At 42.4% G+C, this 24,478-nt stretch overlaps 1 protein-coding gene and 1 pseudogene across 3 annotated transcripts; both read left to right on the top strand.

Annotated features, from left to right (window-relative positions):
- The first annotated feature begins 235 nt into the window (after nucleotides 1-235).
- LOC132817640 (gamma-crystallin S-1-like) lies at nucleotides 236-3,645 on the top strand (annotated as a pseudogene).
- Nucleotides 3,646-12,742: 9,097 nt separating this feature from the next.
- Nucleotides 12,743-19,804, top strand: LOC132817542 (gamma-crystallin S-1-like). Of its 3 annotated transcripts, none has more exons than XM_060828042.1 (3): nucleotides 12,743-12,751; nucleotides 12,859-13,105; nucleotides 19,536-19,804. In XM_060828042.1, the coding sequence occupies exons 1-3, from the start codon at nucleotides 12,743-12,745 to the stop codon at nucleotides 19,802-19,804; spliced, it is 525 nt and encodes a 174-aa protein (XP_060684025.1). The 3 variants fall into 3 exon arrangements, with proteins under 3 accessions (XP_060684025.1, XP_060684026.1, XP_060684024.1); XM_060828043.1 differs by having other exon boundaries at nucleotides 19,539-19,804; XM_060828041.1 differs by having other exon boundaries at nucleotides 12,859-13,101; nucleotides 19,529-19,804.
- The last annotated feature ends 4,674 nt before the right edge of the window (nucleotides 19,805-24,478 follow it).

A 24,478-nucleotide genomic window follows, 5' to 3' on the forward strand; every position in this document is an offset into this window, starting at 1 on the left:
CAGTTTCCAAAGATTAATGTAATTTGAATATTGCCACTGGGTTCTTGAAATAACCGCCTGTTTCTCTGAACTCACTCATGGAAGGATGGAAATGGTTTTGATAAGGCTTAGTTTCTGGGTCTGGTCAAAAGTTTTTTAAAAAACTTTCCCTGTTCTTAACTTTTTTTTTAACTTCAGTATTTACTTTTCCTTGTGGTGTGGGCATCACAGGCGACGACCACAATATTTGTTGCTCATGCCTGATGTGTTTGAGAATGTGCTGGTGAGTCAGATCCTGTAATTGTTGCAGTCCAGTGTGCTGTTAGAACGTTACAAGCCAGCCTTCCATTCAAGGTGTTGAGGTATCCTATGACTCCCACCAATTTCAACTCCAAATGACTCCAAAATAAATCTGAATGATTCAGATTCAGATTGATGTGGGCCACAATGAAACACAACTTCACACAGCAGTGGGAAAGCATTGAAAAGCTTTGCAGAAAAATAAACCATTATTATAACCATCACACTGATGTGCGTAGATATGTTTATGCTCAGAACAATTTGAAGCGATTTCCATGTGTATTCACCAATACTTTTGAAAATCACAAAAGAATAAAACTAAAACTTTTAAAAGCTAAACCAGAAACTCAAATCGAATGCTTTAGTTTTCTTCTCACATCTGAAAAGGAGAACATTCTGCATTATCATTGCTTGTGATACCATTACCTCAAAGAAGCATCAGGAATGCCTCTTTGCTCAAATTAATTGCAAACAGGATTATTAAAATGAGGTAAAAACAAAGCGAAAAGATCTGATCATGTGATTTTTCAAGCACATATACAGAAGTGAATTTTACCCAGAATGGGACAACATGGTTGTATTTTATTTTTGCTGATATATCGAGTCCTGAGTGATCAGAATAGCGATGTATCCTTTACATTCAGACCAGAATATAAACAAATACCAGGAAACAGAGGCACATTCACTGAGTAGCTGTCCAACTGTGAACCTAAAATGGGAAGAGTAAGATTCATGCTTTTGGTTCACACAATCAGGACAGCACTGAAAGAGATCATTCGCACATAGTATTGGACATTTTTACACAACGCAGAAGTACCTCACCTTGTTACATTATTAATCTGTAATTGAACTGTTTCCCCACAGATCATCTTTTACGAGGACAGGAACTTCCAGGGGCGGCACTATGAGTGCAGCAGTGACTGTGCCGACCTGTCCCCTTACTTCAGCCGCTGTAACTCCATCCGTGTTGAGAGTGACTGGTGGGTGCTGTATGAGAAACCCAATTACATGGGATACCAGTATGTTCTGACCAGGGGAGAGTATCCTGACTACCAGCTGGATGGGATTCAATGAATGTGTCAGGTCATGTCGCTCCTACCCACAGGCAAGTGACAAAGTTGATCCAATTGTTTATTGCTAATGGGAATTGTTTATTTTTGCAGGAGGGTTTCCATCCTTTTAACAATGTTCCAATGCTAAATTGGTGTTAATTTGATATAAACACTCATGCAATCCCAACTGAAGGTATCCAGTTCAGGACAACGTACATGAAGAAGATGTGAAGGCTTCGAAAGGCAGAGAAGGGATTCACTCAGGTGGTCCCGGGGTTGAAGGATTACAGTTACATGGATAAACTGGAGAAACTCCGGAATTCCTCTTTGGAGCAGGAAACAGTGGATGAGATTTCATGGAACTCTTTAAAGTCAAGAAGGGCATACAAAGTAAATAAAAGAGAAACTATGGGCGGCACGGTGGCACAGTATGGGCGGCACGGTGGCACAGTATGGGCGGCACGGTGGCACAGTGGTTAGCACTGCTGCCTCACAGCGCCTGAAGACCCGGGTTCAATTCCCGACTCAGGCGACTGACTGTGTGGAGTTTGCACGTTCTCCCCGTGTCTGCGTGGGTTTCCTCCGGGTGCTCCGGTTTCCTCCCACAGTCCAAAGATGTGCGGGTCAGGTGAATTGGCCATGCTAAATTGCCCGTAGTGTTAGGTAAGGGGTAATGTAGGGGTATGGGTGGGTTTCGCTTCGGCGGGTCGGTGTGGACTTGTTGGGCCGAAGGGCCTGTTTCCACACTGTAAGTCTAATCTAAAATCTAATATTTCCAAAGCCTGGAAGGTCAACACTGGGTGGATTTGGGGATTAAAATGCTACTGGATTGAGAAAGGTAAGGAATGGACATAAATCCATCTGGAGTGAAGAATCACTTTGGACTGGCTCTGAAAGAACACAATGTCCATGTAGGAGACCGTGGGAAGTATAATCGTAGGAAAGGACATGCAGTTGTGGTTAAAAGCTAATGGGGGAAGGTTCCCTTCTGTATTAAAATGATAAGACACTGACAACGTGATCTTTATTGAGTATTGCTTGTCATAATGAAGGCCTGAATGTGAAAGTGGTGTCATCCTTTCAGCTGATCATCGAATGTTTTTTTAAGAAAATGTGATTGGTGTCTGTGAAGCTATTGAACTCCAAACCTATCTTTCATGGTCAGAGATTTTCCTGAAGTTTTGGCTACGGCTCAAGGGAAGTGAGTCTGCCAGCCTCACTCTCAATCCTTAAAAATTTAATGTTTTCAATTTGATCATAAGGTTCCATTCAGATTCCTGTGTGGCAGACCATAGAGACTGGCTGTCTTTAGCTTCATTCTCTCTCTGTCTATCTCCCTTAGATACTGGCAGACTGACTTATCTCTGAATACGAGGAATATCTTTCAGAAAACTAGTATCCTGATCTTTCACAATCATTTGCTCTGGATGTTTCCCTTCTCAATTCCCATTGCAGTCCAACCCTATAGAACGTAAATCCAAGTAGAAATGCTAACTAACTAACATTATTTTGCCAAACTCTCTTTTAGCAAAAAAACTAAACAGACATTTCAATCATAACATTTAGAAAATTGTAACAATAACAAACCATTTACAGCTTCCTGAGAGTTTGGGCAATGGCTGTCCATATACCATTAGCAGAGATATGTTTCTGCCATTGACTCCAAGTGTGAACAACGTACCTTTGTAACTTCACCCCAATAAGAGTCTGACTCAAGCCACCCAGGTTTACTCCCGGAAATTAAAACATGACCTCCCTCCAGTCTTCACTGTACTGCAGACTAATACACCAACCCCAAAAACAACCCAATCTTTTATTTCTTTTTAACTTTTTCCCAGTATCTCAGGTTTAGAAATACAGATTCCATTGCTGACTTGAAAGAGAAATTGGTTAACTATTTTGGAAGTGTAAACATTGTGGGTTGTAAAGGTAGCCTGGAGGACTGGGTCTTAATGGATTGCATTTTGAAAGCGCTCAATTGCAGTGGGATGAATGGCTTCTTAACCTGCCGTAGTGATTCGCTCTCTCTGTATTCCAGTACTGAGGAGGCTCCTACAGAATGAGGGTTTATGAGAGGCCTGACTTTGGAGGACAGATGATGGAATTCATGGATGACTGTCCATCTGTCTATGATCATTTCTGTTACCGTGACATCCACTCCTGCCATGTGATGGACGGTTACTGGATCTTCTATGAACATCCCAACCCCAGAGGGCGCCAGTACTTCATGAGACCCAGTGAATACAGGAGATACAGTGACTGGGGAGGCTACAGCTCAACTATCGGGTCTTTCAGGCGAATGAGAGATTTCTAGAGTGTGGCTGTTCAGCATTATTTTACGTTGAAATAATTTTCAGAATGCAAATAAAACATCCATCATTGAACTACTAACTTGCTACATTTGGAAATTTTATGAAAATCATGTACAGCCTTTTCTAATAATTTAAGTGCAGTGACATAACTTAGTAAAGCAAGTTAATAATAATTTATCATATTGAAACAATTCCTAAAATTAATAGAAAGGAATATACACAATTAATTTAGCTTGTTTTACTTGTAGACATTGTAATGATAGCTGTGCTTGCTAATATCAAACATCATGCACTTTATTAAAGATATCTCTTAAAAACGTAGTCACAAATATTTACTAATTAATGATAACATTTTAATGAAAGAGTAAACTGGAGGACAGAATAAAATGTAAAACAAAGGAAAGCTCATTCTAAATTTCAAAATTGGAGAATTCTAAAAAAAAGCAGCATGTTATAACATTATTTTATAGTCGTTTCATAAATTAAATGTAAGACAAAGTAAACTGGTTCTTTTAATGTTAAATAACTGCCTTATTATAGTGAATAGGTGGCCAGTCTTTGGTGTCCGCAAACAGATTGTTATATTCCCAATCAAATATGTGCATCTCCTACTCCCAACAGAAACTGAACTGGATCAGCCATGTCAATGCCATGGCTTCAAGTCATGCCCGTGACAGAGAGGCCCATTAGAGTCCATTAAAGGGGCCGAAGGCTCTTGTTGACTTAGTCTGTTCAGGTCAGAAGCAGGGTCACTCTGTTCTGGTGAGAGGCCGAAGGTCTGGGCCAGGATCAACATCAGTGCCTTTGATTTCTGAACTTGCCCCTGGCTGCAAGACCAGTTCAGAGGCTCAGAATTCTGAACAAAAAAAATGACCTGCCACCTGCTCAAAATGCTTTTTAACAATCTGTTTCCTAGAGGGTAGATTCTGGCCCATTAGTGGCTCACAACAACTTGGGATATAGTTCTGTTTAGCAAGGGACCCCTTTATTACGCCACCAAACAATGGCACATACTCACAATGACTTTGCTTGCTTACAAGTCCCACAAATCAAGATCTCCCTCAGGTGGTCAATCCAACAACAGTTCCCTTGATGTGATTTCAGAGCAAATTACCCGTCTGCTGTACCCAGCTGCAACCATGAGTCCTTTACCCCAAAGATTGCCCCTTCCCTTACTATGACTGTTCCACATACGGTAATATCTGGCTCTGGCCCATTTAGCTGGTTTTTAATTACATCACTGACCTGTTTGAAGCTTTTTCCAGATGAATGCTCTCTGGGCCTCTCTTCAAGGTTACATTTGGAGTAAAACAGGTGAGTCTCTGAAGTGTTATCTTCGACTCTCTCACCTTTATGGTTGTAGGAACAATGAGGCACTGTTCTCTGAGACAAATCCACCATTTTTTTTAAAATACTTTGCAGACTTTGGCAAAATTATGCATCTTAACCAATAGCTTCGCATCCTACCCTCCTGCTCTCATTTCCACAAGGCAGTTCTTCAATCAGGTTTCTTCATTACCCTCTCATGTTATAAAACCTTGACTTATGGATCTTTACTTCAACCAATTTACATTCATTAGTAGGATGGAACTAAATTCACAGTTACACCGTTTAAAGTGAATAATACAAGTGTAAACAATGCAATGGTTTAAAGAGTCTTGGTTTGTTTATTGGCTTACATCTAAAGGCACTTGTTAATGTGATGGAATACTTCCCACTTGCCTGGACAAGCGAAACTCCAACAGCATTTCAGGAGTTTAACACCATCCAGGACAATTTAGCTGACTTGTTTAGTACATTCACCATTCATTTCCTCCACTAACAAGGCACAGTGGCAAGAGTGTAAGCCATCTCCAAGATGAAAGTCACCCTAGTCCCATAGGCTGCTATTCATTAGAGAGAAATGACTAGTGATGAATTTATCCTGAGGGTCACCACACTTCAATCAAAAGGCAAGGCCTCCCTGGTGAGCCAAGCCAATACAGGAATCGAACCTACACTATTGTAGTTACTCTGCATTGCAAACCAGCCATACAGCCAACTGAGCTAACAGACGCACTGCAATAACTCACAAAAGCTCCTTCCACCGAGCTTGTCAAGCCTGTCACCTCTACCATCTTGAAGGACAAGGAAAGGAAATGCATAGGTACACCACTTCCTGCAAGTTCTCCTTCCAAACACGCACAATCCTAACTTTCAACTCTACCACCCTTCCATCACTATCACTGAATAAAAAAATTAAAACTCCTTTTCTAACAGCCTTATGTGTGTACCTCTATGTGGGCTACTGTTCTTCAAGAATGCAACACACCACCACCTTCTTGAGTGCAATTGGGGGTGGGCAACAAATAATAGCTTGGCTGGCATCCTCTTCATCTGTAATAAATGAAGAAAAAATTATATCACTGCTTTTCTTGTTAGATTACAGCTTTGTATTACTCTAGCACCATTAAAGTGATGCAACACCCGAAGTTGTTACACAGAAAAAAAAAGTACATCTTTTGGGGAGGATAGTCAAACTTTGCGGTGTTGCTTTTGAAAGAGGGAAGAGAATTTGACCAACAATCTGGGCTCAGCATTGCGGGAGCAATAGACCATTCCATATCCCAAGGTGCAATGGAACATTATAGAGAGAAGGCAAGCATCAGGAGAGAGGAGGACATTCTGTTACAAGCTTGGACCACACCCAAAACCTCTTCATTGGGATGACTTCAAATGATATCTCTCATAATTAGTCTCTGATTATCTGAAACTTAAGCAATGTTTGTTCCGAATGTGTTATGAGTCTCCAAATGTACACGTTTCAATTTCACTGCTGAATCACCAGATATATTGTTCAATGAAAAGCCATGGTCTCTTTAGAAAAGAGTAGACAAATAGGATATTGGCAGCTGAACCATTAATTTACAAATTAGTTACACTTTGAAGAATTTCAGAAACAGGAAATGCCAATGAGCAACATATTGTCATGTTTAATGTTCATCCCTAACAGTTTAAAATGCTTTCTAAGAATAATGTAGAGGCCCAGATCTTCCAGTCTCTGATTAGTCAAAAACCAAATGTAAATGGTCATCAGGACCCCTCAGAAATCCTGATACACTGACTTTGCAGATTGGCCTGGAAATGTTACAATTTCGATTGGCAATTAAATGGTATCTGGAATCCTCCAGAAAACATCATCTACTCTGACTTAATGTCAGACACTTTCAAGAGTTCCTACTTATTTGGATGAAGAATTAGTGAAGAAAGCTTAAAGGAATGCAAATTTGCTCTATCTCGTGTCTACCTATAGGATTGCTCCTCTCCACATCCCCCCCCCCCAATTATTAATTACTCACACTGACCCCAGCCAATACCCAGTATGACCAACAACACAAACCCTCATTGAAAGTTTGACTCCCCTTCCCGCATAAACCTAGACACCCAACTGAACCACCTGACCCCAAAGACACTGACTGATTCATTCCCCCAAATAGAATGAAGAAGTCTTACATTATCAGTACTTAAATTTGACAAGGAACTTAAATTTAACCAAATGCGATGCATTCAAGGATTTTGAAGGAAGTGGAATTAGAAATTGTGAGGACAGTGATCACCATCTGGTAGTCTTCCCTGGACTCAGAAGAAGTGCTGGAAAACTAGCAAATTACAAACACTACAACCTTGTTGGAGAAAAGCTGTAAGGATAATCATAGCAATTATAGAGCGGTCAGATTACCTTTGGTGTGGGGAAGATGGTAGAAGCAATTATTCATGATAGAAGTAGTAGTCATATAGAAAACAATGGGTTGATTAGGGAGAGTAGGCATGGATTTCTAAACATGGAAATCATTTTTAACTATCTAACTGGAATGTTTTGAAGATGTGAGAGGCTAAATGAGGGTAAATTGTTGATGACATATACAGATTTCCAGAATGTGTTTGATACAGTGTCACTCAACAGTATGGTGAGGAAAGTAATAGCTCATGGTATAATAGAGACAGTAGCAGCATGGATACAAAATTGGCAGAGTGATTGCACCATGTTGACTCAGTGGATGAAATCTCCAGCATGTCCTTTGAGTGCAGATATGACATTCTCTCTGATTAATAATACAACTCCTACACATCTTTTATCTTCTTCTCTTATCTCATCTCAACAACAAAACCCTGGAAAGTTGAGCAGCCAGTCCTGTCTCTTTCTCAACCAAGTCTCTGTAATGGCTACAACATCACAGTCCCATGCACTGATCCAGGCTATAAGCTCATCTGTCTTAACTACAATACACCTTGAGTATTATAATGCTCTTTCTCACCGGGCTCTCCTGCAATCTACTGTTCAATCATGGTGACTGAGTCAATTTCTCATGGAATGCTCTTTAGTGAAGTCTCTCTGCCATGCTCTATTGGATAAATTCATAATAGCTCCTTTATCATTAAATTGCTTTTAATGATCTCTGTAGTGCAATAAGAATGCCATCCAATGACGTAAACCTGGGAAAAAATTGTGGAAGCCCTAGGCTGCCAGTTGCCAGGGACCCCTTTCGAGTTCCATGGTTGAGTTCATAGCATTGCACGCAAAGCATTACACTTGGCAGTGACTTTGTTTCCAAAGTTGCCAGGAAGATGACACATTGTGACATTTGTCCATCATTGAGCTCCTCTCCAGATTTTTAGTCAAGCTTTACTCCCTTGGTTTTCCTCTACATATTTAATTATTTACCAGGTTAATATCCATTGCTTTTGAGGTATGTACATAGACCCAGAAGTGGAAGTCATTTCATTTTGTACTGCCCAATCATTGCCATTGCCATTATCAGCTTGCCATAACATTTTCTTCACTCTTTACAGATTAATTAATTGATGTTCAGCTATTCATAACTGTTTGTTTTCCCTATTGTAAATGTTCACTCATGTTGTAAGGCCAACAAGTGTGTCTTTTTTTAAAATACTGTATTTAACAATAAAGTTAATGCTGACTTCAATGGATTGAAACAACAGAATTGTTGACTCCAATTTTGTAATCAGTTGTGAAATGATGGTGCTCACTACTGATCGTCAAAAAAAACTAGCCATTTCTTTAGAGTGGATTTCATTTTCCCCAAACCTATTTGGAATTTAGCATCAAGCTAGTGGAAGACTTCAAAGTGACTTTCAACAGATGTCTTTCAACAAGACAAGCACCCAACCAAAATAACGCATTCTTACATCCAACAAAGCAAGTTAAAAGCCTACACTTTTTATAAATTTTACAGATGTGGAAATAGCGATGGGGATATTACACATTCAGAACTGAAATATTAAAAGCAAACTTTAAAAAATAATGCTAAACATCCATGGTATTTTTACTATAGTGGAAACACTTGCGATTGTACAAGTTTCTCAGGGCCAGAGAGTTTCTTCAATTGAAGTTGTTACTTAGCACATTGTTAAAACATGTTCCATTTTAATGAGTTGTGAAGCCTAATGCACAGCAGCTGTAGCAAAGCAAAGAGGGGATGAGGAAGCTTGACATCACTCTCGACAACCCTTCTTCACAAGTTGACAGGGTGGTGCCAGCCAAAGGAGGAACCACATACAGACCAACCCATAGAAGTCTCACCTCATGACACTCCAGAAGTGTCTTATTCATGTACTTCCTGCCTGCCACCCTTAACTCTCTGCAAGTTCAAGGTAAAGAAGATATTTGCATCATCGTTAACTATGGGTGAGAAGTTAAAAGACTATAGGATAGCTAATGTCGTGCCAATATTTAAGAAACATAATAAGGAAAAGCCAGGGGGCTATAAACTGGTAAGCCTGATGTCAGCGGTGAGTACGTTGTCAGAGGGAATCCTGAGGGACGGAATCTACATGTTTATGGGAAGGCAAGGTCTGTAGTGGACAGGAAAGAAGGTTATCTCAGAGTACAACAGGACCTTGATCAGATGGACCGATAAGCTGAGCATTGGCAGTTGGAGTTTAATTTAGATAAATGTGAGCTGTTAAATTTTGGTGAGGCAAATCAGAGCGGGATGTGTACACTTAATGATAAGATCCTGGAGTCTGTTGCCAAACAAAGAGACTCTGGGTGCAGTTTCATAGTTCCTTGAAAGTAGAGGTGCAGGTACATAGGATAGTGAAGGTGGGGTTTGGTATGCTTTCCTTTATTGGACAGAGTATTGAGTGTAGGAGTTGGGAGGTCATGTTGCAGCTGTACAGGACATTGGTTTGGCCACTTTTGGAATATTGCTTACAATTCTTGTCTCATATTGTGAAACTTGAAAGAGTTCAGAAATGATTTACAAGGATGTTGCCAGGGTTGGAAGATTTGTATTACAGAGAGAGGCTGAATAGGCTGAGGCTATTTTCCCTGGAGCATCACAGGCTGAGGGATGTTTCACTTTACATAATCAGCTGCCCCATCAAATGTCATTTTAGCTCATCGACAAGAATGAAGCTAAACAGGCTACCTGTCCTTAGTGATCTATCTGAAGAATTGCTGCTCTTTCTTTAAGGGTGGCACGGTGGCACAGTGGTTAGCACTGCTGCCTCACAGCGCCAGGGACCTGGGTTCAATTCCCGACTCAGGTGACTGACTGTGTGGAGTTTGCACGTTCTCCCCGTGTCTGCGTGGGTTTCCTCCGGGTGCTCCGGTTTCCTCCCACAGTCCAAAGATGTGCGGGTCAGGTGTATTGGCCATGCTAAATTGCCCATAGTGTTAGGTAAGGGGTAACTGTAGGGGTATGGGTGGATTGCGCTTCGGCGGGTCGGTGTGGACTTGTTGGGCCGAAGGGCCTGTTTCCACACTGTAAGTAATCTAAAGTAATCTAAATAATGCACGTACTGACATAAAACATCGTCATGCCTGAAAGTAGCAACACTAGATGTTGTGAAACTTTTAACAACTCATAGTCATGACTTTTATTACACATTAGGATGGGAAGAAAGAAGAAACCAAAGAGCTGCCTTTTCATTTGTGAATAAAGAGGGGCTGCTTGCCTTTCAAGCGTCAAAATATTAACAGTCAATGATGGCTTTATTTAACTCAGTTACAATAGAAGCTGTTGCTAAAGAAGTCCAGTGTGACATGTTCTGCCTGCTGCTGCACTTAATCACTGAGTAAGTGATATTGCCCCTGAATGATTTTTTCATCTTCTTCTCAGGTGAATATTGCTGCTCTCACAGCAGCTTATCATCCTTCACTTCCTCTTTTGGCATGTGTCAGTTGTCTAAAATGCAGCACACAAGGAGGATGTGGTACCAACTGTCTGCAGTGTAGTATAAGGAGCCCCACTCTGTCCAAGCATGAAAATCTCACTCTGAGGAGACCATTTGCATGGCCCACCACAGTCTTAAAGGAAGAATGCATTCCATTGTATCCATGTTTGGTCTTTGTCTAAGGAGGAGGATGCAGTGGGGTGGGGGAAGGGGGGTTTTCTGTAGCTCTGTTCTTGAAGACTGTTTGACATTCAATGCTACTGCTCCTGGGCTTCTGGATGCATGTGTTCTTCAATAATTGCTATGGCCACAGGGCCATTAACAGCTGCTAGCTCTGGATCCATTGGTGGTGCTTCCAATTAGGCCTGTGTGGAGATAATTGGAAACAAAGCAGGTCCTTAGGAATATGATCAGGCAGCAGTTGGAGTACAGACAAATGACAACTTACTGTTATCCCCAAACACTGGGACATGGAGTCCTCTGCTGAAAATGTGTTGCTGGTTAAAGCACAGCAGGTTAGGCAGCATCTCAGGAATAGGGAATTCGACGTTTCGAGCATAAGCCCTTCCTCTGACAAGAAGAGTGATGGGATGCCTCCACATAGACCTTTAAGGTCATTGACCTTCATGGATGTATGCTAAACAAGTCAGGTTGCACACATACCATAGGAGATTGTAAGTCTAGCAGGATCAGTTATTTCATTTTCTTCACACTCAACCCACAGTTCTCGGTGTGAGGACAGCTGCTCTTGTGTAGTCCATGAGGCCTTAGAATGTATTTGTGATTTGGGGACCACAGATGACATTTTATAGGAAGCCTGTGATTACTTCTGCTTCATAGATTATTCCGATCAATTTCTAATGATCAATGTCATGGTAAAAATTGCTTGTGCCCAGGATTTTTAGTTGGTCCTTGCCTAAGATACACGTGCAGAATTTTGAGTTTACAAATACTTTTAGCTTGTGCTAAAGGCATACTTGATTAATGCTTGAAGAACCTTACATCTCCCTCAAGTGGAGACTGCTCCCTCACACAAAAGAAAAGCACACTTAATCCGCCCACTTTAGGTGAGTTGGCAGCCATTTTTCATTTTCATTGCTCATTTATGATTAATGTGAGGATGAGGGACAGCACAGCGAGTGTTTCAGAGAGTGAGTTACAGAATCAGCCAGTAAATCTAGGTGATTCCTCTCAAACCTTCATATTCCTTTAAGCCTTGTGCTCACTGTAAACACCAACAAGTTTGAATGAGCCCCATAAATCCCAGTTTACCCCTGGAGCCCAAGACCTATAGTTTTGCTATGCCAAACACCATTATGGAACAACCCCCACTGAACAGCACCTAACTGAACCCCCTTCGGCAGTAGCCCATGCCTTCCCACGCTCTATGATCACATGGCCTTAAAACCCCTTTCATTCAATTCCTGCCCCGTTTTGTTCCTCATGTGCACAAGTACAGAGAAAATTCCTGATGGTCAAAAGCATCAGGTCACAATAATGAACTACAGCATGCAAACTTGCCTTTATTTAAAAAAAACACAAATAATGCAGATAATTGTCATTTGAAACCAAAAGAAATACACAATTCAGCAGAGCTGTGTTTCAGCATTTTGTGGGCAATTGCCATCCACAACAGCTTGCAGAAACATCACAAGCTCTCATTCTTCAACTTGTTTGTTATGGGACAATTAAAATTACGTAAAGGCAAAATGAGGGAATTAGTGATGCTGCTGTTAAAATGAATGCAGGTTTTTTTTTCAAACAATGCTATTCTATAGACATGCTTTTCTGCTGATTTTTCACTCCTGATTCATTTTAATGACAAAGATACAGGAAGCCCTTTTTGACAATCCTATAAATACCAAGCTCCACGAGTTAGTGCTTCATGCAGCTAACTCCTTAGCTAACCAGGAGATCAAGATGGGAAAGGTACGACTTAACGATTTCAATTTCTGCTTTGCGACAGAATTATTTATTAAAACTCCCAGGTTTGCTCACTTATTGACTTGTAATTGTCCCTTATCTATATTTTCTAGATCATCTTTTACGAGGACAGGAACTTCCAGGGACGGCACTATGAGTGCAGCAGTGACTGTGCCGACCTGTCCCCTTACTTCAGCCGCTGTAACTCCATCCGTGTTGACAGTGACTGGTGGGTGGTGTATGAGAAACCCAATTACATGGGATACCAGTATGTTCTGACCAGGGGAGAGTATCCTGACTACCAGCGCTGGATGGGATTCAATGACTGTGTCAGGTCATGTCGCTCCTACCCACATGTAAGTTATAAACTCATGTCTGAGAGCAGGCATGATCTGAAATTATTTTTTGATATGTTTTATGTTATTTGCTGTACATCGCATGTGTACAGATATAGTATAACCTTCATTCATCTATGAACAACATTGTTCCCATTCTTTATTTAAATATTGGACAAATTGGATTCCCTTTTTCTTGCATTCATGGTGCATCCATATTTTATCAAATGCCCCATTTTAATCTGCATGTGGTGTATTACTTTTGTACAACATGTTATTCCTTCTACCTCGGTTTTATCTGCAAGAAACCATATGGTCAATGATATAATTCATGGAGATAATGCCTTTTGATACCTCACCAGGATTTCTATTTATGATCTATGAGGATTAAAGAGCACTTTGCTTATTATTGAAACAGTCCAACATAAAATTGTGGTGCAGTGGTAGTGTCCTCACCTCTGGGTTCAGGTCCCACTTGCTCCAGAGATAGGGTCATCTGTGTGAGCATGGTGACTTTTTAAAAATGAGTTTTGCACCCTTCTCTTATCTCTCATTTGAACCTCATCGGTGTTGCCCACCTTCAGCCATCCAGGGATTGATACATTTTTCTCCATGCTTCAGGCTCACTGCCTTTATTCCTAATGAAGGGCTTTTGCCCGAAACGTCAATTTTGCTGCACTTTGGATGCTGCCTGAACTGCTGTGCTCTTCCAGCACCTCTAATCCAGAATCTGGTTTCCAGCATCTGCAATCATTGTTTTTACCTCGTTGATTTTAACCCTTCTGCGAATCCTCTTGCAAGGATGCCTGCCTTGAAGAAGTTTTCCTCCTCTCTCTACAAGAATCTCAGGGACTCCCTCTCCCACTGCAACTCCCAGGTTATTTCCTCTGCCCTGAAGCTCTTCAACCATGTCGTGAAACAAACTCACTACCACAGCCACATTTGCTTCCTCAGTGCCTGCCTCCATAACCAACTCATCCCACATGAACTCCGGACCACCTTTAAACCAGTAGAGTTCGTACTCGAACAGGACAAACAGTTCAGACTACAGATTCAAAAACACCAGCAACAGTTCTCCTTCAAGATCCTCCACTCCATGCTTGCAGCAATGCGCCAGCACCTAACCTCTCTACAGTCAGCCCTGCCTCAGCTGAGGGCCACACTCTCTCAGAATTGCAAAGGACCCATTCAGTACTACATCCTCAGGAGAATTCATATTTTCAACAAACAGTATTTCAATTCCATCTCAAACATCAAAAACTGTAAGTACAACAAACTTTTATCTTCCCACCTCCATAACCAGCGCTCCTCAAACATTCCAGAAGATTCCCCTGGCCTCGGAAATGACTTAGACGCCATTAGACATGCGGCTGATGCAGCTACCACCCCCATGCTGATTGATGATGTCACTTCCGCCCCCATCACAGCCACTCCCACAGTCACTTCTGCCCCTCACAATTCCTCATGCATCACACATCCTTTAGGTTGCGGAAAGACAACGGAACGAGGACATGCCGCAACCCAAAGGACTAGCCACACTACCATACATCAGGAGCATTTCCGAACTGACAGCCAGACTGCTGCAACCCCTAGGACTCATAACAGCACACAAACCAACAGCCACTCTCAGAAACAACTCACCAGGACAAAGGATCCGATACCCAGCATGAGAAAAACCAACGTAGTGTACAAAATCCCATACAAGGAATGCACAAAACACTACATAGGACAAACAGGAAGACAGCTAACAATCCGCATCCACGAACACCAACTAGCCATGAAACGACATGACCAGCTATCCTTAGTAGCCACACACACAGACGACAAACAACATGAATTCGACTGGGACAACATTACTATTATAGCGCAAGCCAAACAGAGAACAGCCAGGGAATTCCTAGAGGCATGGCACTCATCCACTGACTCTATCAACAAGCACATCGACCTGGACCCAATATACCGGCCACTCCAGCGGACAGCAACTGACAACCGGAAGCGGCAGAGACAAGCCACTATAAATGCCAAAGGAAACATGACAGAAGCGCTTCACAGTCGGCTCCCAAGCACTGAGGATGTCACCTAGAAAGGGGACGAAACGTTTGCAACAAAAACTCCCAGTTCGGCGAACAGAACCACAACAACAGTTGATCTTCCGTAATTACACCGGCACCACTCCCCACCTCTTCCTCCAATACATTGATGACTGCATTGGCATCACCTCGTGCTCCCGCGAGGAGGTTGAGCAATTCATCAACTTCACCAACACATTCCACCGTAACCTTAAATTTACCTGAACCATCTCTGACACCTCCCTCCCCTTCCTGGACCTCTCCATCTCAATTAATGACGACCGACTTGACACTGACATTTTTTACAAACCCCCCACCTCCCACAGCTACCTGGATTACACCTCTTCCCACCCTACCTCTTGCAAAAATGCCATCCCGTATTCCCAATTCCTCCGCCTCCGCCATATCTGCTCCCTGGAGGACCAGTTCCACCACAGAACACACCAGATGGCCTCCTTCTTTAGACACCTCAATTTTCCTTCCCATTTGGTTAAAGATGCCCTCCAACGCATCTCATCCCCATCCCGCACCTCCGCCCTCAGACCCCACCCCTCCAACCGTAACAAGGACAGAATGTCCCTGGTGCTCACCTTCCCACCCTACAAAACCTTCGCATAAACCAAATCATCCACCGACATTTCCGCCACCTCCAAAAAGACTCCACCACCAGGGATATATTTCGCTCCCCATCCCTTTCCACCTTCCACAAAGACCGTTCCCTCCGTGACTACCTGGTCAGGTCCACGCCCCCCTACAACCCACCCTCCCATCCTGGCACTTTCCCCTGCCACCGCAAGGACTGTAAAACCTGTGCCCACACCTCCTCCCTCACCTGTATCCAAGGCCCTAAAGGAGCCTTCCGCATCCATCAAAGTTTTACCTGCACATCCATTAATATCATTTATTGTATCCGTTGCTCCCGATGCGATCTCCTCTACACTGGGGAGACTGGGCGCCTCCTAGCAGAGCACTTAAGGGAACATCTCCAGGACACCAGCACCAATCAACCACACCGCCCTATGGCCCAACATTTCAACTCCCCCTCCCACTCTGCTAAGGACATGGAGGTCCTGGGCCTCCTTCACCACCGCTCCCTCACCACCAGATGCCTGGAGGAAGAACACCTCATCTTCAGTCTCGGAACACTTCAACCCCAGGGCATCAATGTGGACTTCAACAGTTTCCTCATTTCCCCTTCCCCCACCTCATCCTAGTTCCAAACTTCCAGCTCAGCACTATCCCCATGACTTGTCCGGACTTGTCCTACCTGCCTAGCTCCTTTTCCACCTATCCACTCCACCCTCTCCTCCCTGACCTATCACCTTCATCCCCTTCCGCACTCACTCATTGTACTCCATGCTACTTTCTCCCCAACCCCACCCTCCTCTAGCTTATCTCTCCACGCTTCAGGCTCACTGCCTTTATTCCTGATGAAGGGCTTTTGCCCGAAATGTCGATTTCACTGCACTTTGGATGCTGTGCTCTTCCAGCACCACTGATCCAGACACTTTTCTCAGTGGATGTACCACCTTCAATTAGACATGGCAAGCTTTGATTGAGCCATGGAAGCTGATATTCCTGGTACTGGAGGTCTTCCTCTTCAAACCTGGCATTCCCACCATGGTCTAATGTGCCCTGTAAGAACTGGGTAAAGATTCTGTCTCCAACAAGATGAACTGAAAGCTCAACAGCTCAGGTCTGCATTTCGCTCTTGCAACTGGCTTATGTGACAAGAGTTGAAAATGAAAAAGCAGAGCAGTTCTCCCATTGACCTGATCCTTATTAAACCAACCAGCTTGTTCCGTGTGTATCAAAAATGACATCCCAATGAAAGAGGAACAACAGCTTTAGGTGCACTGTATCATTTTCATAGTAACTGGAGTAAAAGTGTGTTGTGTTATAGTCAACTTGGACATCCGATTTCATGATCGTTCGACTTAATATATTGAACATTTGAAGTCAGTACAAAATGTTGCCAAGACAGATATATTAACATATATTATATCTTGGTTTGGAGATGCCGGTGTTGGACTGGTGTACAAAGTTTAAAAATCACACATCACCACGTTATAGTCCAACAGGTTTAATTGGAAGCACACTAGCTTTCGGAGCGACGCTCCTTCATCAGGTGATAGTGGAGGGCTCGATCGAAACACAGAATTTATAGCAAAACTTTGCAGTGTGATGTAACTGAAATTATACATTGAAAAATTGATTGTCTGTTAAGCCTTTCATCTGTTAGAATACAGTGATAGTTTCACTTCTTTCATGTGTAAATCACAAAACCTTTTTTAAAAAGTTGCATTCTCAGGTTAGCTGTTAACAATGGTGATAGCTAGACAATATGTTGAAGGTGTTAGCCCTCTGTGTTCTCTGTCTATGACCTGATGTTTAGATTGATTCTAATCTAAAAAGTGAGATAACAGAGTTTTACATAAATTCATGCAGTTTTTGAGTTCAGAGTTCTACATGAATATGTGCAGTTTTTGAGCAAAGTGCAATGTAACTCTGCAAGTATCTGTGCGCATCTGTCTGTACCTGTGTCCGTGTGTATATGTATGTGTGTGTGTGTGTGTAGGAATATCTGTGTGTGTGTATAGTGCAATGGTGATCACCTGTAATGTGACATGAACCCAAGGTCCCAGTTGAGGCCCTCCCTATGGGTACCGAACTTAGCTATCAGCCTCTGCTTGGCCACCTTTCTCTGCTGCCTGTCCCGAAGTCCACCTTGGAGGATGGTCACCCAAAGGTCCGAGGCTGAATGTCCTGGACCACTGAAGTGTTCCCCAACTGGGAGAGAACCCTCCTGTCTGTTGATTGTTGTGCAATACCCATTCATCCGTTGTCGTAGCCTTTGCTCGGTTTCCCCAATGTACCATGCCTCCGGGCATCCTTGCCTGCAACGTATATGATAGATGCCGTTGGCTGAGTCACGTGAGTACCTGCCATGTACTAGTTGGGAGGTGTAGCCATGCGTAATAATGGCATCTATGTCCACAATCTGACACGTCTTGCAGCATCCACCATGGCAGGGTTGTATGGAGTTGTCCTGAGAGCCGGGCACTTTGCTATGAACAATGATCTGTTTGAGACTCGGCAGTTGTTTAAAGGCAAGTAGTGGAGGTGTGGGGAAGGTCTTGGTGAGGTGCTCATCCTCATTGATAATGTGTTGCAGGTCACGAAGAACATGGTGTAATTTTTCAGCCCCTGGGAAGTACTGAACAACAAAGGGTACCCTGTCAGTTGCAGCACGTGTCTGTCTCCTGAGGAGGTCATAACGGTTACTTGCTGTGGCACGTCAGAATTGGCAGTCAATGAGTTGAGCATTGTACCCCGTTCTTGTGAGGGCATCCTTGAGTACTTCCGGGTGACCATCCTTCAAGGTAGACTTCGGGACAGGCAGCAGAGGAAAGTGGCCGAGCAGAGGCTGATAGCTAAGTTCGGTCCCATAGGGAGGGCCTCAACCGGGACCTTGGGTTCATGTCACATTACAGGTGATCACCATTGCACTACACACACACACAGATATCCCTACACACACACACTCTCACATACACATGGAGACACAGGTACACACAAATGCGCACACAGACAACCACACACTCCCACATTCACACATGCACCCTCTCACAGACTTAAGACACTCTGCACTCACTACACACACACACACACACACACACTTTCTCACACTCACAACCCCCACCCCAGACAGACAGACACACACAGACAGACAAAGACCCACATGCACACATATATTTTGTGGGGTGAATTTGTACTTGCAGAGTTACATTGCACTTTGCTGTAAAACAGCATACATTCATGTAGAACTCTGGGCTCAAAAATTGCATGAATTGATGTAAAACTCTGTTATCTCACTTTTTAGATTAGAATCAATCTAAACATCAGGGCATAGAGAGAGAACACAGGGGGCTAACACCTTCAACATATTGTCCAGCTATCACCATTGTTAACAGCTAACCCGCGAATGCAATTTTTAAAAGAAGGTTTTGTGATTTACACATGGAAGACGTGAAACTATCACTGTATTCTAACAGATGAAAGGCTTAACAGACAATCAATTTTTCAATGTATAATTTCAGTAACATCACACTGCAAAGTTTTGCTACAAATTCTGTGTTATGATCGAGCCCTCCACTATCACCTGATGAAGGAGCGTCGCTCTGAAAGCTAGTGTGCTTCCAATTAAACCTGTTGGACTATAACGTGGTGTTGTGTGATTTTGAACTTTATATCTTGGGTAATAGATCGGTCAAATCTGAATGCCTACTCTTGTATCTCTTTCTTCTTAAGTGATTTGCATTACTAGATGTGCACTTTCATGCTTATAAATTGAAGATGATTTAAAATATTTATTGTAGTACCGAGGAGGCTCCTACAGAATGAGGATTTATGAGAGGCCTGACTTTGGAGGACAGATGATGGAATTCATGGATGACTGTCCATCTGTCTACGATCGTTTCCGTTACCGTGACATCCACTCCTGCCATGTGATGGATGGTTACTGGATCTTCTATGAACATCCCAACTACAGAGGGCGACAGTACTTCATGAGACCCGGTGAATACAGGAGATACAGTGACTGGGGAGGCTACAACTCAACTGTTGGGTCTTTCAGGCGCATGAGGGATTTCTAAATGGCATTCAAAATCTGGCTATCTTGCTGAAATACTCCTCAGTGTAACTGAAATATCTTGAAGTATAAATAAAGCAAAATTGATGAGACAAATACATTGCATATGTCATTCATTAAGCTGTACAATAACAAAGATTATAAGTAGCACTTGGTTTGAATACATGTAGAACATATACCGGCATATACATTTCACCATAAATATGGTCATTACCCTTCCTGGTGTCATAACTTCAGTTAAATATGATTGATTCAAGTCATCACAATGCTTTAGCCGTCAAATTTTTGATTGAGTATTTGCAAATCGAAAACGATCAAATGCCACAATAATGACAAGCAACCAGCATACATTGAACAATCAAAAGCCCCAATTTGAAGTCACTGTTCATAAAACAATAATTTTCAAAGAAGTAAAACATTAATAATTCTAATGTTATTCCAGACCTTCAATCTCTATTTTTTTTGCAGTCAAAAATAATAGGAGAATCTATATTACATGGTAATCATATCAGAAAATTGCTGAAGAATGCTTAAATAATCAAACATCAGTATGGCTTCAAAGGCATTCTAATCCCCTTTCATCAATGCCATATTAAACAATGCCTGGCCTTTCAGATGTTTGAGACCCAATATAAGACCATAAGACATAGGAGTGGAAGTAAGGCCATTCGGCCCATCGAGTCCACTCCGCCATTCAATCATGGCTGATGGGCATTTCAACTCCACTTACCCGCATTCTCCCCCTAGCCCTTAATTCCTCGTGTCATCAAGAATTTATCAATCTCTGCCTTGAAGACATTTAGCGTCCCGGCCTCCACTGCACTCCGCGGCAATGAATTCCACAGGCCCACCACTCTCTGGCTGAAGAAATGTCTCCGCATTTCTGTTCTGAATTGACCCCCTCTAATTTTAAGGCTGTGTCCACAGGTCCTAGTCTCCTCGCCTAACGGAAAAAATTTCCTAGCGTCCACCCTTCCCAAGCCATGTATTATCTTGTAAGTTTCTATTAAGTCTCCCCTTAATCTTCTAAACTCCAATGAATACAATCCCAGGATCCTCAGCCGTTCCTCATATGTTAGACCTACCATTCCAGGGATCATCTGTGTGAATCTCCGCTGGACACGTTCCAGTGCCATGTCCTTCCTGAGGTGTGGGGACCAAAACTGGACACAGTACTCCAAATGGGGCCTAACCAGAGATTTATAAAGTCTCAGTAGCACAACGGTGCTTTTATATTCCAACCCTCTTGAGATAAGTGACAACATTGCATTCGCTTTCTTAATCACGACTCAACCTGCATGTTTACCTTTAGAGAATCCTCGACTAACACTCCCAGATCCCTTTGTACTTTGGCTTTACGAATTTTCTCACCGTTTAGAAAGTAGTCTACGCTTTTATTCTTTTTGCCAAAGTGCAAGACCTCGCATTTGCTCACGATGAATTCCATCAGCCATTTCCTGGACCACTCTCCCAAACTATCTAGATCCATCTGTAGCCTCCCCACTTCCTCAGTACTACCTGCCTGTCCACCTAACTTCATATCATCTGCAAACTTCACGAGAATGCCACCAGTCCCTTCATCCAGATCATTAATATATAATGTGAACAGCTGTGGCCCCAACATTGAACCCCGCGGGATACCACTTGTCACCAGCTGCCATTCCGAAAAAGAACCTTTTATCCCAACTCTCTGCCTTCTGTTAGACAGCCAATCCTCAATCCATCCCAGTAGCTCACCTCAAACACCATGGGCCCTCACATTGCTCAGCAGCCTCCTGTGTGGCACCTTATCAAAGGCCTTTTGGCAGTCTAGATAGACCACATCCACTGGGTTTCCCTGGTCTAACCTACTCGTCACCTCTTCAAAGAATTCCAACAGGTTTGTCAGACACGACCTCCCCTTATTAAATCCATGTTGACTTGTTCTAATCAGACTCTGCTCTTCTAAGAATTTAGAAACCTCATCCTTAATGATGGATTCTAGAATTTTACCAACAACCGAGGTTAGGCTAATTGGCCTATAGTTTTCCATCTTTTGTCTTGATCCTTTCTTGAACAAGGGGGTTACAACAGCGATCTTCCAATCATCCGGGACTTTCCCTGACTCCAGTGACTCTTGAAAGATGTCAACCAATGCCTCCGCTATTTCCTCAGCCATCTCTCTCAGAACTCTAGGATGTATCCCATCGGGGCCAGGAGATTTATCAATTTTAAGACCTTTTAGCATTTCTAGCACTATCTCTTTTCTAATGGCAACCATACTCAACTCAGCCCCCTGACTCCCTTTAATTGTTGGGATATTACTCATGTCTTCCACTGTGAAAACTGACGCAAACTGCTTGTTAAGTTCTCCTGCTATTTCCTTATCTCCCATCACTAGGCTTCCAGCATCAGTTTGAAGTGGCCCAATGTCTACTTTTGCCTGTCGTTTGTTTCTTATGTACTGGAAGAAACTTTTACTATCATTTCTAATATTACTGGCTAGCCTACCTTCATATTTGATCCTCTCATTTCTTATTACACTCTTTGTTATCCTCTGTTTGGTTTTGTATCCTTCCCAATCTTCTGATTTCCCACTGTTCTTAGCTACTTTATAGGATCTCTCTTTTTCTTTAATACATTTCCTGACTTCCTTTGTCAGCCATGGTTGTCTAATCCCTCCCCGGATAATCTTTCTTTTCTTGGAGATGAACCTCTGTACAGTGTCCTCAATTATACCCACAAACTCCTGCCATTTTTGCTCTACTGTCTTCCCCACTATGCTCTGCTTCGAGTCTATTTTTTGTCAGTTCCTCTCTCGTGCCCTCATAATTACCTTTACTTAACTGTAACACCATTACATCCGATTTTGCCTTCTCTCTTTCAAACTGCAGACTGAACTCTACCATATTATGATCACTGCATTTTCCTTGTACTTTATCATCAGATCATTTTGGGACATCTCTAATCAAACTATCTACAGAGAGAAGTCTTTCTTCTGCAGTTACCAGAACAAGTCCAAGATTCTGCAAATAATGTATATTCTGGTTACTACAACTTGCGACTACTGGCTTTTGCTCTGATTTTGGTGATTGTTCATGGTTTATAGACTTTTTCCTGGAGTTCACAGCCCCCAAAATTCTCCTGAAATCATACCCCAATGTATCAAATATTTGAAACAACAAGGCACCTCTAAGGTCAGACACCAATGCGGGCAGGAAAACAGGCCCAAAAGTTGCATTAATACCAGATCCAACATACCAATGAATTCTGACCTCAACATACCACTGATATCAGAGCCTAATGCATCCCGGATATCAAACCTGATTTCGTTATGGAACCTAGACACCATTTTTTTCATGATGTCAGACCATGATGTACCACGGTTTTCAGACCTCAAACTGTCCCCATAAGACACAGGTTCTGCAGACACTTTAAAATCCTAAAGTCGATAAGTCCTCATTCAAAAAAAGATGTTGCTAATACAAAATCGATGGAAATATGACTGACAAGGACCTCTCTGTGGAGAGAGAAACAGGTGTTGGGCAGAATTTGCACATCTGAATAACGTGGGCAAGGCCGAAAGAGTTGGGAGACTACGGCAAGAATTAGAAAGTGAAATTCACAACTTTCAAATTACATTCTAACTCTCTCCTTAAAGTTTCTACAACCAGATTAGAGTTTCAGTAGTAACTGGTGAAGTCTCTTTGTGCATGTATTAATCATAACATCACAAGGCAATAAGGCATTGGAGTAGAAACAGGCCTTTCAACCCAAAGACAGTCTGCGCCACCATTTAATGAAGTCTCAGTTGATCTGATAATCCTAAAATCCACTTTCCGGCTTCACACCCATAACCTTTTCTTCTCTTACTTAAAGAAGATCTATCTATCCCAGCTTTGAATATACTTAACAAAGCAACCTCCACAACCCTCTGCAGTAAAGAACTACATAAATTCACCACCCACTGAGAAAAGAAATCCCCCTTGTCTCTACCTGAACTGGGTGACCACTGACACTGAGATTATGTTCTCTGGCTCTGGACTCACCCATAAGGGGATATAATTTCTCAGCATCTACCCTGTACCAACCCCTTAAGACAAGCCCCTTCAGAATCTCATACATTTCAATAAGGCCACCTCCCATTCTTTTAAACTCCAATAACAGGCCCAAACTGTTCAATGTCTCCTTATGAGAAAGTTCCTCTGTATCTGTGATCAATTTTGAGAACCTCCTCTGAATTGTCTCCAATCTAAAATATCTTTCCTCAGAGAAAGGAATAAAATACATTCACAATGTTCTAGGCATGGCCTAACTAGTGCCTTTTACAGTTTTAGCAAAACCTCCCATTTTTATACTCCACTCCCCTTAAAATTAATGCCCACCGTTCATTTGCATCCCCAATTGCACTCTGAACTTGGATGCTAGCATTCAGCTCTTCATACATGAGCACCTCCAAATCCCTCTGTGTCACAACTTTCTGCCTTCTTTCCACAGTGAAGTAATATTCAGCTCCTATATTCTTCCTGACAAAGGGCAGAACCTCACATTTCACCAGACTACATTCCATCTGCCAAGCCTTTGCACACTCACATTAACCTGTCTATATCCCTCTATGGACTCTTTGTTTCATGTTCACCACTTACCCTCCAACTATTTTTTGTGTCATCCACAAACTTAGCGTTAGCACATTTATTTC

This window comes from Hemiscyllium ocellatum, chromosome 7 (assembly GCF_020745735.1).
Source record: "Hemiscyllium ocellatum isolate sHemOce1 chromosome 7, sHemOce1.pat.X.cur, whole genome shotgun sequence".
NCBI classification, from domain to species: Eukaryota; Metazoa; Chordata; class Chondrichthyes; order Orectolobiformes; family Hemiscylliidae; genus Hemiscyllium; species Hemiscyllium ocellatum.